The 16,749-nt window shown below is 45.9% G+C and overlaps 2 protein-coding genes across 7 annotated transcripts in view; one reads left to right on the top strand and one right to left on the bottom strand.

The window, feature by feature from the left end:
• Nucleotides 1-351: 351 nt before the first annotated feature.
• Nucleotides 352-1,577, bottom strand: LOC104667975 (ariadne RBR E3 ubiquitin protein ligase 2 opposite strand). Its single transcript, XM_010370580.2, is given in 3 exon segments — nt 352-874; nt 876-927; nt 929-1,577. Coding segments are annotated over 3 exon segments (882 nt in total). The 5' UTR covers nt 1,483-1,577; the 3' UTR covers nt 352-598.
• Nucleotides 1,172-16,749, top strand: part of ARIH2 (ariadne RBR E3 ubiquitin protein ligase 2) — a 69,247-nt gene continuing 53,669 nt past the window's right edge. For 2 of the 6 annotated variants that reach the window (XM_010370185.2, XM_010370191.2), the window contains exons 1-3: nt 1,172-1,328; nt 6,029-6,092; nt 10,417-10,768. In XM_010370185.2, coding sequence (XP_010368487.1) covers nt 10,514-10,768 — 255 coding nt within the window. In that variant the 5' untranslated portion in view covers nt 1,172-1,328; nt 6,029-6,092; nt 10,417-10,513. The remainder of the gene's footprint in view (nt 1,329-6,028; nt 6,093-10,416; nt 10,769-16,749) is intronic. The other 4 variants (XM_010370177.2, XM_010370189.2, XM_030914404.1 and 1 more) reach the window with 3 other exon arrangements.

Genomic DNA, 16,749 nt, shown 5'->3' with positions numbered 1-16,749 from the left:
CTGGTGTGGCTAGTCTCGAACTCCTGACCTCGTGATCTGCCCTCTTCGGCCTCCCAAAGTGCTGGGATTACAGGTGTGAGCCACTGCGCCCGGCCACCCGGCATGATTTTTAATGGCTTTCTACAATGTATGGTTTGTTATTGTTTTGAGACAGGGTCTACTATCATCGATGCTGGATTGCAGTTGTGCGATCTCGGCGCACTGTAGCCTCGATCTCCTCGGCTCAAGCAATCCTGTATCACCTCAGCCCCCTGAGTAGCTGGGACGCACAGGCGTGTGCCACCTCGCCCAACTAATTTTTAGGTGTTTGGTTTTTTTTTTTTTTTTGTAGAAAGAAGTAGGGGTCTCACTACATCAAATTCTTGGGCTCAAGCGATCCTCCCGCCTTGGCTTCCCAAAGTGCAGGGAATGCAGGCATGAGCCACAGCGACCGGCCAGCACAGGTGTCTTGAATGCGTATATACGCGACTCCAGTATGGTTGGAAATGATTTGATTTGTTGTCTATGGAATTGCACACCCTGGAGCCTTCCTAACATCAGCGGCTTCACATTGGCATTTCCACTGTGGTGCAGCAACAATCTGAGTGACCCTCTGTCTCTAGCCACAGCATTTGACAACCGGTCCCAGAAGGTACCTGGAAGTCATGATGACAACTCCTATACTGTGAAAAGAAACTGGAAGCAAGGCAGTTAAGATGCAATCTTGCACGGTGACGGTAAGTCGAACTGGGCGGCGAACGAGGCCGCGGCGGGGGAAGCGAAAGCGTGGTGTGGTTGCGGCTCTGGGGCCATCCGGCGACCGCCTCGGGGTGTAGGCAGAAATTCCCGGCCCAGCTCCCCTCAGACCAGATAGCGGCCGGGAAACAATGGTTCTTTAGACACTCCACCGACGCCAGGATGTCTTCTCCGTGCCCGATTCCGGAGTACACAGTGAAATGACAAGGCGGTGAGAAACGCGTTGGTTAAAAACATCTCAACGGGAGACGCTAGTAGGCGAATGGTGGCTCCAGACGCGGTCGGCACCTGCAGTACCCTAGTCAGACTATGGGTCAGAGCGCTAAATTGCAAGGAGGCGGCGCTAAAGAGGCCCTCTAACCAGGAGCCAGTCGCGACCTGAGCGACCGTGGGTCGACCCCGATCCGGAAGTGACGCAACGGCGCCAAGCACTTCCGGAGCTGCGGGGACGACTCTTCTGGAGGAAGCAGCACGGGCTTGACCGGCGTCGGCCCGCCGCCTCTGCCGCGGCTTCTCCCCAGTCCGGTCCCTCTGGCCCGACCTGACCCGGTCTGGCTCGTCCGGGCTCAGCGGCCGCAAGGCCGCAGCTCCCGGTAAGTGCGCAGCGCACGTCGCGGCCTTGTTTACCTTGGCGGGCAGCTTGTGGGGGGGCCTCTCCGCCAGCCTCCCCGGCCGGGCCGGGACTCCGCCTCCGCCGTCGCCCGGGAGGCCCGGGCGCCCCCCGCCGCCGGTTCGCTGTCCGAGCATTACCCGCCGTCAGCGGAGGGACGGCCGGGCGCCCAGCGTTGTCTCTGCCTTTTTTCCTCCCGCCGTCTTCTCAGCTCGCGGAAAGGTCAGAGGCCACCGCTTCTGACCAACCAGCGCCGGCACATCTAGGCCCTCCCTCTCTGGCGCGGCGGGGAAACGCACGGCCTCGGGTCTCCCCACTCGAGTCATGTTTGGGAGCTCTCGCAACGCTGCCCGCGCGGTTTAACGCCCGCCTATGGAGGGTATCCCCAGTTCGTGGGCTCCGCGTCCGCGCGAATATCCCGGAGCCCGCGGCCCCTCAGGGGATGTGCAGTCCCGGAATTGTGTCGCCGCCCCGCCTGAAGCTGCTTGGGCAGCCGGGTTCTTGGATGACTTCGCCTTCGTACTGTTCATTGCCCAGTCCCATAGAACTTTCTGTCATAGCGACATGTTGTAGACCTTTGCTGTTCAACATGGTAGCTGTTAGCCACACGTGGCTGTTAAGCATTTGACCTGTAGGCTAATGCACCTGAGAAACTAAATTTTAAATTTTACTTAATTTTTAAGTATAATTAAATTTAAATAACCACATGTGCCTTGTGGTCACCGTATTAGAAAAGACAGAGTGTAGGATTTTGAAACGAAATTGCTGATTTCTAGTTTTGTGCCAAGTAGTTTTTCTTCGGAGGTGTAGTTAGGAATGACCATTAAGTGCTAGTGATCATATCTGGAGTAAACGTCATCAGACTCACTAAAACTTACGTGTTCTGTGCGTGGTCAGCAAGCCCAGGATGGTTGTCAGGTCCCCTGAACATGTGACTTTGGCTCTGGAGGAATTTTTTTTTTTTTTTTGGTGGGCGGGACAAAGTTGCTGTCACCAGGCTGGAGTGCAGTGGCGGCGATCACAGCTAACTGCAGCCCCGACTTTCTGGGCTCAGGTGATCCTCCTTTCTTAGCCTCCCAAGTGGCTGCGACCACAGGCATGTACCACCATACCTGACTAATTTTTTAAATTTGTTGTGAGTACAGGAATCTTAATAGATTGCCTAAGCTGGTCTTGAACTGCTGGGCTCAAGCGATCTTCCCGCTTTGACCTCCTAAAGTGCTGAGATTACAGGCGTGAGCCACTGTACCTGACACTTAAAATTTTTTTTTTTTTTTTTTTTTTTGAGACGGAGTCTCGCTCTGTCGGCCAGGCTGGAGTGCAGTGGCCGGATCTCAGCTCACTGCAAGCTCCACCTCCGGGGTTTACGCCATTCTCCTGCCTCAGCCTCCCGAGTAGCTGGGACTACAGGCGCCCACCACCTCGCCCGGCTAGTTTTTTGTATTTTTTTTAATAGAGACGGGGTTTCACCGTGTTAGCCAGGATGGTCTCGACCTTCTGACCTCGTGATCCGCCCGTCTCGGCCTCCCAAAGTGCTGGGATTATAGGCTTGAGCCACCGCGCCCGGCCAAAATTTTTTTTTAGAGACAGGGCCTCACTCTGTCACCTGGCTCATTGGAGGGCAGTGGCGTGATCATGGCTCACTGCAATCTCCTGGACTCAAATAATCCTCCTCTCTCAACTTCCTGAGCAGCTAGGACTACCAGCATGTGCCACCATGCCCCACTAATTTTTAAGATTTTTTGGTAGAGACAGCATTTGGCAGTGTTGCCCAGGTTGGTCTTGAACTCCAAAAATAATGTCTATTATGCCATTTCTGTCTGGGATGTAGGGATAATATTTAAATTTCAAAGGAAATAAAAATGTTACTGTCAGTTACGTTACTAAAGAAATACATACTGTTGGCCGGGCGCGGTGGTTCACGCCTGTAATTCCAGCACTTTGGGAGGCTGAGGTGGGTAGATCACAAGGTCAGGAGATCGAGACCATCCTGGCTAACACGGTGAAACCCCATCTCTACTAAAAATACAAAAAATTAGTCGGGCGTGGTGGTGGGTGCCTGTCGTCCCAGCTACTTGGGAGGCTGAGGCAGGAGAATGGTATGAACCCGGGAGGTGGAGCTTGCAGTGAGCCGAGATTGTGCCATTGCACTCCAGCCTGTGCAACAGAGCAAGACTCTGTCTCAAAAAAAAAAAACAAAAAACAAAAAAACTGTCAGGACAAGATCACTTTTTATTTATTTATTTATTTTTAATTTTTTATTTTTAGACGGAGTCTTGCTCTGTCGCCCAGGCTGGAGTGCAGTGGTGCAATCTCAGCTCACTGCAACCTCCACCTTCTGGGTTCAAGCGGTTCTCCTGCCTCAGCCTCCTGAGTAGCTGGGACTACAGGCGCACGCTACCACCCCCAGCTAATTTTTGTATTTTAGTAGAGCCAGGATTTCACTATGTTGGTCAGTCTGGTCTCCAACTCCTGACCTTGTGATCTGCCCACCTCAGCCTCCCAAAGTGCTGGGATCACAGGCGTGAACCACTGTGCCTGGCCCACTTTTTCAAGTAGAATTTGGATATTTAACTTTGAGGTGATTAAAAATTAAATTTTCATTTAAATCTGTACCTAGAACACTTAGTATGAAATGGTGTTCTTTTTTTTTTTGTTTTGTTTTTTGGAGGAGCGTGGGGCCTGTGGGCAATTTCTTTTTTTTTTTTTTTTTTTGGACACGGAATCTCACTCTGTTGCCCAGGCTGGAGTGCAGTGGCACAGTTTTGATTCACTGCAGTCTCTGTCTCCCAGATCAAGCAATTCTCCTTCCTTAGCCTCCCGAGTAGCTGGGATTACAGGTATGCGCCACCATTCCTGGCTAATTTCTGTGTTTTTTGTAACAGTGAGGTTTCACCATGTTGCCCAGGCTGGTCTTGAACTCCTGAGCTAAAGCTATCTACCCACCTTGGCCTCCCAAACCAAAGTGCTGGAATTACTGGCATGAGCCACCACACCTGGTCCTGGAACTTTTTTTGTTTTTGAAGACAGGGTCTCATTCTGTTGCCTAGACTGGAGTGCAGTGGCGTGATCTTGGCTCACTGCAGCCTCAGCCTCCTGTGCTCGAGATCCTCCCACCTCAGCCTCCCAAGTAGCTGGGACTACAAGCATGCACCACCACCACATTTATGGATAATGTGACATAAATGAGCCACAATAGCATAAGTAAAGTGAGATCTCAAATATTAGCATTATTCTGTGTTAGATTACCACAGTGGAGGTGATTTTATAATAAAAATTCAATTTTAAGTCAGTTACAATTTGCTTTGTCAACATCTACATTTAGGATTGAAATTGTGGTAATTGCTGTAGAGAATCTGAAGGACAGAAGTATTGGAGTAAAGAAGCGGCCTTTCAGCTGGGTGAGGTGGAGGTTACAGTGAGCTGAGATTGCAACACTGCACTCCAACCTGGGTGATAGTGGGGAGACCCTGTCTCAAAAGAAAAAAAAACAGTCAGCTGGGCGCGGTGGCTCAAGCCTGTAATCCCAGCACTTTGGGAGGCCGAGATGGGCGGATCACGAGGTCAGGAGATGGAGACCATCCTGGCTAACCTGGTGAAACCCCGACTCTACTAAAAAAAATACAAAAAACTAGCCGGGCGAGGTGGCGGGCGCCTGTAGTCCCAACTACTTGGGAGGCTGAGGCAGGAGAATGGCGTAAACCCGGAGGCGGAGCTGGCAGTGAACCGAGATCCGGCCACTGCACTCCAGCCTGGGCGACAGAGCGAGACTCCGTCTCAAAAATAAAAGAAAAGAAAATAGTCTTCCAAACTGAGAGAGAGAATTGAGGTTAAATTATTGCTACCTGTTCACTTAGAATACCTTTTTTTTTTTTTTTTTTTGAGACGAAATCTCTTGTCACCCAGACTGGAGTACAGTGGTGCAGTTTCACCTCACTGCAACCTCTGCCTCCCTGGTTCGAGTGATTATCTTGCCTCAGCCTTCTGAGTAGCTGGGATTACAGGTGCCCGCCACCATGCCCAGCTAATTTTCGTATTTTTAGTAGAGATGGGGTTTCACTATGTTGTCCAGGCTGGTCTTGAACTCCAGACCTCCAGTGATCCACCTGCCTTGGCCTCCCAACGTGCTGGGATTATAGGCATGAGCCACCATGCCCAGCTGAATACTTTCTTTTTTTTAGAAGGTCATGTAACTCTTGTCAGTGTAATTATGACATGGATTTTTGTTGGCACTTAAAAGAAGATAATTAATTTAATAGCTACTGTCCCTTGTTACTTGTCCTTTAAAATACCTTTGCTTTAAAAAAAATAAACTAGGCCGGGCGCGGTGGCTCAAGCCTGTAATCCCAACACTTTGGGAGGCCGAGACGGGCAGATCACGAGGTCAGGAGATCGAGACCATCCTGGCTAACACGGTGAAACCCCGTCTCTACTAAAAATACAAAAAAACTAGCTGGGCGAGGTGACGGGTGCCTGTAGTCCCAGCTACTCCGGAGGCTGAGGCAGGAGAGTGGCGTTAAACCCGGGAGGCGGAGCTTGCAGTGAGCTGAGATCCGGCCACTGCACTCTAGCCTGGGCAACAGAGCAAGACTCCGTCTCAAAAAATAAAAAAAAATAAATAAAAAAAAAAAAACTTGCAAAAGCAGTATACCAGTTTTAAAAATATGATTCTTTTCATTTTAGATGGAAATCATATTACGTAGAATACTTGGGTGACATCTGCCTGAGAGATCGCCAAGAATTACAGGTATCTTTAATTTAAAGATTAACTTTTTCTCCTAAAGAAAAAACACCATAGTTAAGTTTAGTTGTGCTTATGTGGTTCTACCATGCAGAAGAGTTTGTTAAAAGTCAAACTGCTGACTGGGCATAGTGGCTCACGCCTGTAACCCCAGCACTTTGAGAAGGTGAGGCGGGTGGATCACGAGGTCAGGAGTTCGAGACCAGCCTGACCAACATGGTGAAACCCCATCTCTAATAAAAATACAAAAAAAATTAGCTGGGCGTTGTGGCGTGCACCTGTAGTCCCAGCTACTCAGAGACTGAGGCAGGAGAATTGCTTGAACCCGGAAGGCAGAGGTTGCAGTGAGCTGAGATTGGACCAACATGGTGAAACCCCATCTCTAATAAAAATACAAAAAAATTTAGCTGGGCGTTGTGGCGTGCACCTGTAGTCCCAGCTACTCGGAGACTGAGGCAGGAGAATTGCTTGAACCCGGAAGGCAGAGGTTGCAGTGAGCTGAGATTGCGCCACTGCACTCCAGCCTGGGTAACAGAGCGAGACTTCTTCTCAAAAAAAAAAAAAAAAAAAAGATCAGACTGCAAACATTTTTATTGCCCCATAATTAATAGGGTTTTTTTTTTAATTTTTAGAAATGGGAGCATTTATAGTTAACATATCAACTTAGATATACTGAATTTTTTTTTTTTTTTTTTTTTAAATGGAGTTTCCCTCGTGTTGCCCAGGCTGGAGTGTAATGATGCGATCTTGGCTCACTGCAGCCTCCACCTCCTCGGTTCAAGCAATTCTCCTGCCTCTGCCTCCTGAGTAGCTGGGATTACAGGCATGTGCTACGATGCCCAGCTAATTTTGTGTTTTTGGTGGAGACTGGGTTTCTCTATGTTGGTCAGACTGGCCTCAAACCCCTGACCTTAGGTAATCCGCCCGCTTCAGCCTCCCAAAGTGCTGGGATTACAAGTGTGAGCCATCGTGCCTGGCCGATATTTTTATTACATAAAAATGTGACTCTATACTGGGCACAGTGGCTCTTGCTTGTAATCCGAGCGTTTTGTAAGGCCAAGGCAGGAGTATCGCTTGAGGCCAGGAGTTTGAAACCAGCCTGAGCAACATAGTAAAACCCTGTTTCTACAAAAAATAAAATTAGGTATGGGGGTGGCGTATGCCTGTAGTCCCAGCTACTCAGGAGGCTGAGGCAGGAGGATCTCTTGAGCCCATGAGTTGGAAGCTACAGTGGGCCATGATCATGTTTTTATATCCCAGACTGGGTGACAGAGTGATACTATATCTTAGGACTCCATAGTCTTTTAGACTGGTTACAAATTCTTTTTCCTTTGGTAGACATGGGTCTTGCCATGTTGCTCAGGCTGGTTTGGAACTCCTGGTTTTGAATGATCCTCCAGCCTCAGCCTCCCAAAGTGTGGGGATTATAATAACAGATGTGAGCCACTGATACAGATGTGAGCCACTGTACGTGGGCCTTTTTTTTTTTTTTTTTTTTTTTTAAGTAGAAGAGCGTTTACTTGAATTATTATTATTATTTTTGGAGATAGAATCTGTCTGTTGCCTAGGTTGGAATGCAGTGGAACGATCTCACTGCAGCCTTGACCTTCCAGGCCCAAGCAGTTCTTCCATGTAGCCAGGACTACAGACGCATGACCACTATGCCTGTCTTATTTTATTTTATTTTATTTATTTGTTTATTTTTATTTTTTTTGCGACAGTATCTCACTCTGTTGCCCAGGCTGGAGTGCAGTGGCATGATCTTGGTTCACTGCAACCTCCGCCTCCCTGGTTCAAGTGATTCTCCTGTCTCAGTCTCCCAAGTAGCTGGGATTGCAAGTGTACACCACCATGCCCAGCTAATTTATTTTTTATTTTTTTATTTTTTCAGATTGAGTCTCGCTCTGTTGCCCAGGCTGGAGTGCAGTGGTGCAATCTCAGCTCACTGCAACCTCCACCTCCCAAGTTCAAGCAGTTCTCCTGCCTCAGCCTCCTGAGTAGCTGGGATTACAGGCGCATGCCACCATGCCCAGCTAATTTTTGTATTTTTAGTAGAGACAGGAGTTTCACGTGTTAGCCAGGATGGTCTCGATCTCCTGACCTCGTGATCTGCCTACCTCGGCCTCCCAAAGTGCTGGGATTACAGGCATAAGCCACCGCACCCGGCCTAATTTTTGTACTTTTAGTAGAGATGGGATTTCCCTATGTTGGCTATGCTGGTCTCAATCTCCTGGCCTCGGGTGATCTGGCCACCTCGGTCTCCCAAAGTGCTGGGATTATTTTTTTTTAATGTGTTGTAGAGACATGGTCTCACTAGGTTGTTCAGGTGGGTCTTGACCTCCTGGCCTCAAGGGATCCTCTCATCTCAGCCTCCCAAAATTCTGAGATTATACTTGTGAGCCACCACACCTGGCCCTCAGTCTTTGTTTTAGATTATAGTTCGTTGTTTTTTTCAGACAGATTACCTACTTGAAGTAGACTTTATATTTGCTTTTGTATTTAATCAAGATTTGTTTAAATAAATTATTTACGTACTATTAAATCCAAATGCTCTTGCACTTTAAGTTTCTATTGGTTTTAGATTTTTTTTTTTTTTTTTGAGATGGAGTCTCGCTCTGTTGCCAGGCTGCAGTACAGTGGCAGGATCTCGGCTCACTGCAATCTCCGACTCCCTCGTTCAAGTGATTCTCCTGCCTCAGCCTCCCAAGCAGCTGGGGATTATGTGCACATGTCACCATGTGTAGCTAATTTTTGTAATTTTAGTAGAGATGGGGTTTCACCACGTTGGCCAGGATGGTCTTTGATCTCCTGACCTCGTGATCTGCCCTCCTCGGTTTCTGAAAGTGGGATTACAGGCGTGAGCCACCGCACCTGGCCTAGTTTTAGATTTAAATCACTAGTTGATATTGTTCCTTGCAGCTCATCAGATGAGATAGTAGTTGTGTAGAAAAGTTAATGGGTGTTTGCCACAATCTTCTGTGAGTTGACGTTAGGATTTGTGACTGTTTCGCTTTCTCAACTAGTATTCTCTTTTCGTTTATATGTAATTGAGTAACATTTTACTGTCTGCGGCTTTTCTTTTTTGAGATAGAGTTTCCCTCGTGTGTGTGTGTGTGTGTGTGTGTGTGTGTGTGTGTGTGTGTGACGGAGTTTCGCTTTTATTGCCCAGGCTGGAGTGTAGTAGTGCAATCTCAGCTCACCGTAACCTCCACTTCCTGGGTTCAAGCGTTTCTCCTGCTTTAGCCTCCCGAGTAGCTGGGGTTACAGGTGCCTGTCACCTTGTCCGCCTAATTTTTTTGTATTTTTAGTGAAAATAGGGTTTCACCATGTTGGCCAGGCTGGTCTCGAACTCCTGACCTCAGGTGATCCACCCATCTCGGCTTCTCAGAGTGCTGGGATTACAGGCATGAGCCACCACACCCGGCTGATGGAGTTTCACTCTTGTCATCCAGGCTGGAGTGCAGTGGTGCAATCTTGGCTCACTGTAAACTCTGCCTCCCAGTTCAAGTGATTCTCCTGCCTCAGCCTCCCAAGTAGCTGGGATTACAGGTGCATGCCACCACACCTGGCTAATTTTGTATTTTTAATAGAGATGGGGTTTCGCCATGTTGGCCAGGCTAGTCTTAAACTCCTGACCTCAAGTGATCCACCCGCCTCGGCCTCCCACATTGCTGGGATTACAGGCATGAGCCACCACACCCGGCCAGTAGAACTCTTTAAACCTGAAAAATCAGTCAGCTTTGCAGAGTAGAGGATGTTGAAGACCCATGTGTTTTTTTTGTTGTTGTTGTTTTTCTTTCTTTACCAACTATGCACCTGTCTTTCAGACACCTAAGAGTAACGTCTGTGAAACAGTGGTCTTCTTTTTCTACATATTATAGCGGGAAGTGTTCGTATTTATGTACTGTCTGTATCAATACTAATGGAGGCATGATAAGCAAAATTTTAAACTTTGGTAGTTAAACCTTTATGCGCCTCCCCTCGGGCGGCCAGCTGTGGGGATGTGCTTCTCCCTTAAGGACTTTGGGAAGAATAACAAGTTCATTGGAATTTGACTTTCTGACATGGAGCAGATGGCCTTACCCTGTCATGCCAGGCCTTTCATGTGAAGTTACCATTTATCAGCTACTTCTATCTCTCCAGGGAAGGATTTCCCTTTGATAGGCCTGGGCCAGGAGGATGATGGTGAGATTCCCCATGTGATACCAGAGTTGGAATAGGCTGTAGTGAGATTAGGGCCAGGACTGCCCCATTTTGATTCTTGAACTGTTTCTGTTACTACTTGTCATGGGGAAAAAGTAACACTTTTTTTTTTTTTTTCCTCCCTTAGAAGACAAAAATACTAATGCATTTGAGAAAGCGGTAGTTTTGGGGGGAGGGGGAAAAAGCAACTGCTTTCCTGATCTGCAACTTGGCTGGATGCTAAGATGTCAGTGGACATGAATAGCCAGGGGTCTGACAGCAATGAAGAGGACTATGACCCAAATTGTGAGGAAGAGGAAGAAGAAGAGGATGAAGACCCTGGGGACATAGAGGACTATTACGTGGGAGTAGCCAGCGATGTGGAGCAGCAGGGGGCTGATGCCTTTGATCCCGAGGAGTACCAGTTCACTTGCTTGACCTACAAGGAATCTGAGGGTGCCCTCAATGAGCACATGACCAGCTTAGCTTCTGTCCTAAAGGTGAGCAGTGTTGTAAACTCCAGTGTAATCCCCCCCAGTTAAATCTAAGGATGAGCTGTTGTTAATTAATGTCTCCTCCAGACAATTGAATGGCCTTGTAGCTTGAAACCAAATGTATGTCAACATCATTTGGACATTTTGTTACATTTGCTTTGTTTTCTAATATATGCATGTCTAAGGTCCTCAGATTCCCAAATTAGTAAGAATTAGAAAGGAGGGGTGGGACAGATTCAAGAAAGATGTACCATACCAGAAATGTGTAGTAGCAGAATTGCACAACTTTGCACTTGTTTCAGGAAGTGAGTTTTCAAGAATTTTATGAGGTTGATACAATAAGCATCAGAATCACCATCTTCTGTATGATTGTGTTTGAGTGACTGATAAATGTCTTGAGAGTATCCAGATCCCTCTGGTTTGCCCTGAATAATCATTGCCTTTGGGCTAATGAGCTCATTTGTTTCATGCACTGATTTTAATATTTTTTTCTTATAGCTTGTATTTCATTGATTTAGGGGGTGTTAGTATGGGAATTGTAAAGAATGAACAAAGTTGATTATTCCAGCAAGCATTTTATTTTTTAACACGTAAGCTAAAACATACCTTTGGATGTCTTGCACCTTAGGCCAGTTATTATCCTCACTATTTACATTTTTTATGATCATTTTGACAGTTTCCCAGCAAGCATGTTTCCTTCTCTAACACTGGCCATTATGGGAAATTGGAAATATTTCTCTTACTTTAGTGTTTTTGCTAATCTTTTTTCATGAATTCTTATATGAATTTTGTTTCTGATTAAATTCGAGGTCAAAAGGGCACCTTGGCATCATGTCAACCAAATAAATTGTATTGGTACTTAAACATAAATAACTAAGATGTGCCTTGTATGATTTCTATAAAATTTGCTTTATCTACTAGTTTAGGGATTTTTTTTTTTTCCCCAGATGGTTGGCAAAGGCTAGTATCTTGAATTTAGATACTCAGGTCTTTATTAGCAACTGGCTGGAAGCTGAAAGCTAAGGTTTTTTTTTTTTTTTTTTTTTTTTTTTTTTTTTTGTGATTCATTTCTAGAAGTGATTGTAGACTTCCGTTCTTGTGCTGAGCAGAAAACTCTGAAGAATGGGGACCTATGGATCCTCTGGGTGTGGGATTTCTGCCCTATGGCTATAGCAAAGCTGCTGGACCCCTGCCTCCAGAAGGCATTTCCCTGATAGAAAACAATAATCGGGTTTTTCTTCCTCACCATGTACACATCTCCCTTGTTGATCAATAGTTTCTTTTGCTTTAGTCATGCTGTCAGGTTATATACAATGTTCGTATTTAAAATAAGAAAAGGATATGTTCATAATGTTAGGTTAGAAAAAATATTAGGAATTATGTAGTGTGTGACTATGCTCTGGACAGTGTCAGTTGACCAAGTTCATAAGGATGTTCTTGTCTATACACAGGAATTCTCAGATTGTCAAGCCCTCTGTGTTGGCTTTTTCTGCCTTGCTAGAGACAGCTGAGGGGCCCAAGCACCTGTCCGTCCGTCCCTCCCTCCCTCCCTCCCTCCCTTCCTTCCTTCCTCCCTTCCTTCCTTCCTTCTTTTTTTTTTTTTTTAATTGTGGTAAAATATATGTACATAAAATTTATTGTTTTATATTCTTCCTTCTTATGCATGGTCAGCCTCCTGGAAAGCTTTCTCTTCACCACCTCATCTCTTACTGCCCTTAGGGGTCCTCAGAGTCTAGCTCGTACTTTCTCTGAGTCAGTTTCCTTGAGAGCCCCTAGAGCACAGTGGCCATGCCTGCCTTTGATCTGTGTCCAAACAGTAGAGCTCGTTTAGTTTTTTAGCTTATGTACTGCAGTCTTCTGACTGCTTTACGTTTTACCTGTTCACACATTTTGGCATGATCTCTCCCCAACTAGGTTGTCAGTTCTTGGAGAGCAATAACTCTCTTGTACCTTATCTCCTCCATCATTCTTGTCACACAATTTCATCTACAGTAGGTATTGAATAATTGCTTGGATACTTGTGGATTTTGTTTATTATTGGTGATAGTAGCAGCTGCTGCTGTTGGTGTGAGTTAGATTTCCTAGTCCCTGATACATTTTCTTTCCTATTGGAAATGAAGTGAAAGGGCATTGATCTGGCCTTTAAGACTGAGAAGAGTAAGAGCAAAAAGAACTTGGAACAGAGATGAAGGAATAAATAAGAGAAGGAAGAGAGTTGAAACAGTATGAAAGGGTTAAAGAGAAAATGGATCAAAGAGGAAAATAATCCACAAAAATTTGGATGTTGGTAGAAGACAGAGTTTGTTTTTTCCCTTCTACACTTCACTGAGAAACATGTTAACACCATTTACTTTCTGGGGCTGGGCAAAAAAAGGTTGTGGCTCTTTTGGTTGGCTTGACTACACATAAAGGAACTGGTGTTTTAAGTGGTTCAGGAACCTGACCAAAGAGACTGGACAGAAAAGCAGCTTGGTCAAGAGTAAAGGAGAAGGAATCATATACGGTTTTTCTTCTTCGAGGCCAGATACAAACTAGGATTGTTTTTATTTATATTTTTTAAATTACATTTTAAATACAAAAATTAGCTGAGCATGGTAGCATGCACCTGTAGTCCCAGCTATTCAGGAGGCTGAGGTGGGAGGATCACTTGGGCCTGGGATCAGAGGTTGCAGTGAGCTGAGATTGCCCCACTATACTCCAGCCTGGGCTATAGAACAAGACCTTATCTCAAAACAACAAAAAAAATTTTTTTTTTGGTAGAGATGGGGTCTTGCTATGTTGCCTAGGTCTTAAACTCCTGGCCTCAAGCCGTCTTCCCACCTCAGCCTCCCAAATTCCTTTACAAGCATGAGCCGCCACTCCTGGCCTGTTTTTATTTTTGTAATTAATTTTTTTGAGGATGAGAGGGAATAATTTAAGTGCTTAGTTTACCCAATGGTGTTCCGGCTACTCTGGTTCTCTTGTTGCACATGTCTCTGAAAGTGTGATCAATAGTGATAGTCACCTAGATCACTGCTGATGTCCCATTGCTCATAGTGCTGATTGCACAATTCTGTGGCATATTGAAATATTTAATTTTTTTCACATAATTTAGGTTCTGTGGCTTGTAGAAGATGTTATGTGTGTATGTAATTGAAAATTATAGTCCTACGAATTCTAGTCTATGAGTAAAAACTATCCAAGTTTGAGGAGTGGCTTAAATTTTTTACTTGATTCTCATGTCTGTGTACTCATTTTGTTGTGTCCAGGCAGTTGCATGTGGGTGATTCATAGTATATCATAAAGTTAAGCCTTTTACTGCCATTTGGGATTTGAAGTCTCTTTTTAAAAATTATTTTAAAAAAAAATTTTTAGAAATGAGCTCTTGGCCGGGCGCGGTGGCTCAAGCCTGTAATCCCAGCACTTTGGGAGGCCGAGACGGGCGGATCACGAGGTCAGGAGATCGAGACCATCCTGGCTAATACGGTGAAACCCCGTCTCTATTAAAAAATACAAAAAACTAGTCGGGCGAGGTGGCGGGCGCCTGTAGTCCCAGCTACTCGGGAGGCTGAGGCAGGAGAATGGCGTAAACCCGGGAGGCGGAGCTTGCAGTGAGCTGAGATCTGGCCACTGCATTCCAGCCTGGGTGACAGAGCAAGACTCCGTCTCAAAAAAAAAAAAAAAAAAAAAGAAATGAGCTCTTGCCCTATCTCACAGCTGGAATGCAGTAGCATGATCACAGCTCACTGTACCCTCAAAACTCCTGGGTTCAAGCTATCCTCCCATCTCAGCCTTCCAAATAGCTGAGGCTATAGGTACGTGCAGCTAATTAACAAAAAATTTATTTTGGCTGGGCGTGGTGGCTTACGCCTGTAATCCCAACACTTAGGGAGGCCAAGGCGGGTGGATCACGAGGTCAGGAGATCAAGATCATCCTGGCTAACACGGTGAAACCCCGTCTCTACTAAAAACACAAACAAAAAATTAGCCGGGTGTGGTGACACCATGGTCCCAGCTACTTGGGAAGCTGAGGCAGGAGAATGGTGTGAACCCAGGGAGGCGGAGGTTGCAGTGAGGCGAGATTGCACCACTGCACTCTACCCTGGGCGACAGAGCGAGACTCCATCTCAAAAAATAAAGAAAAAATTTTTAAGTGGACTCAAAAAGCTGCAAAAAAAAATTTTTTTAAAGATACAGAATCTCACTGTGTTGCCCAGGCTGATCTCAAACTCCTGGCCTCAAGTGATCCTCCTGCCTCAGCCTCCTGAGTTAGCTGGGTAAAATGTCTTAAATAGAAAAATCACAATTTTCAGCCAGGCTCGGTGGCTCACGCCTGTAATCCCAGTACTTTGGGAGGCCAAAGCGGGTGGATCACGAGGTCAGGAGAGCCCTGGCTAACACAGTGAAACCCCCTCTCTACTAAAAATACAAAAAATTAGCCGAGCGTGGTGGCAGGCGCTTGTATGTAGTCCTAGCTACTCAGGAGGCTGAGGCAGGAGAATGGCATGAACCTGGGAGGTGGGGCTTGCAGTGAGCTGAGATCGCGCCACTGCACTCCAGCTTGGGCGACACAGCAAGACTCTGTCTCAAAAAAAAAAAAAAGAAAAAAATCACAATTGTCTGGGACACTGGACTTCTGGTTTAATGAGGGCCCTGGTGTCAGAGGGTAACTTCCTGTATGTGTTCTGGGACCAGTCTATGAGTAAAGTCATTATTGAGAGAGGAAGGTGCCCAGAAAATCAGTTCAAGGGCTCAGGATAGAGAACAGAGAAAATACTTATCTGTTACTGAGGTAGGGAAACTTGGTATTCAAATAGTGGCAAAACAGAAGCATTATATGAGAATGAACTATCCTACATAAATAACAAATGGAATAGTCAAATGAGATTAAATTATTGCCAAGTGAGGTGTTGTGTTGTAGGAGGAGGGGATCTCTGGGGAATAAGTATTTTTAGTGATCATGTATGAGTCTTCAAAGAAAACAAAGTTACCTTTTTCTACACTATATTTTTATATGAGACTTATACAAAGATTATTTTATTGTCTTTATAGATGAAAGAGGCCCTTCTTGTAACCATAAGCATTTTTATTACAAAATGTACAGTAGTTAGCCAGTAATTTTTTTCAGTTATTCAGTGAGTCCTTTTAATTACCATTCCATGGAACTCTTGAGATATTTGCTGACAAGCTGCTCAGGAAGAGGCTCAGCCTTGGTAGAGCCCCAGACAAAGCCCAGGCAGGATCATGACTGTGGAGCTGGCTTTGGTTTGTGATGGGTCAAGAGTCTCTTTCTCCTTGTGCCCTCATCTTAGCATCATGTTAAGGGTATGGGCAGGAGAAGTGCATATTGTTCAGGGACCCACCCCATTGCTTCAGGAGGGGAAAGAAATAGGCCACTTTGAACTAGATCTAGTCCAGGAGGTGTAGTGAGCTACCTGAGCTTTGTGTTGAGGCCAGAGGACCTTGAAGGTGGTGTAGAAGGGCAATGCAGGTTACAGAAGTCCTGGCTCCATAGGGCAATGGGCATGGGAGTGGGAGGGTTATCTTCTGGGCTGGAATGAGGGTCAAAGATGTATAGGTAGAAAGGAGGATTATGATTGTAGCCTCAAGCATCTTTACTGTTGGAGGAAAGGAATAGGTTTTGTAACCTATAGGAATAGGTTTTTATAGGATTTTTTTGCTTGTTTTGTTTTGGTTTTTTTTTTTTTTTTTTGAGACAGCATCTCACTCTGGCACTCAGGTTGGAGTACAGTGGCACGATGTTGGCTCACTGCAACCTCCACCTCCCAGGCTCAAACAATCCTCCTACCTCAGCCTCCCAAATAGCGGGGACCACAGGTGCACACCGCATGCCCGGCTAATTTTTTTTTTTCTTTTTCTTTTTTTGTATTTTTGGTAGAGATGGGGTTTCGCCATGTTGCCCAGGCTGGTCTCAAACTCCAGAGTTCAGATGATCTACCGACTTTAGCCTCCTAAAGTGCTGGGGTTACCGGCGTGAGCCACCGCAC

This window comes from Rhinopithecus roxellana, chromosome 1 (assembly GCF_007565055.1).
Source record: "Rhinopithecus roxellana isolate Shanxi Qingling chromosome 1, ASM756505v1, whole genome shotgun sequence".
In the NCBI taxonomy this organism is placed as follows: Eukaryota; Metazoa; Chordata; class Mammalia; order Primates; family Cercopithecidae; genus Rhinopithecus; species Rhinopithecus roxellana.
Note: the sequence above shows the minus strand (reverse complement) of the source record. Positions and strands in the feature narration are given on the sequence as shown.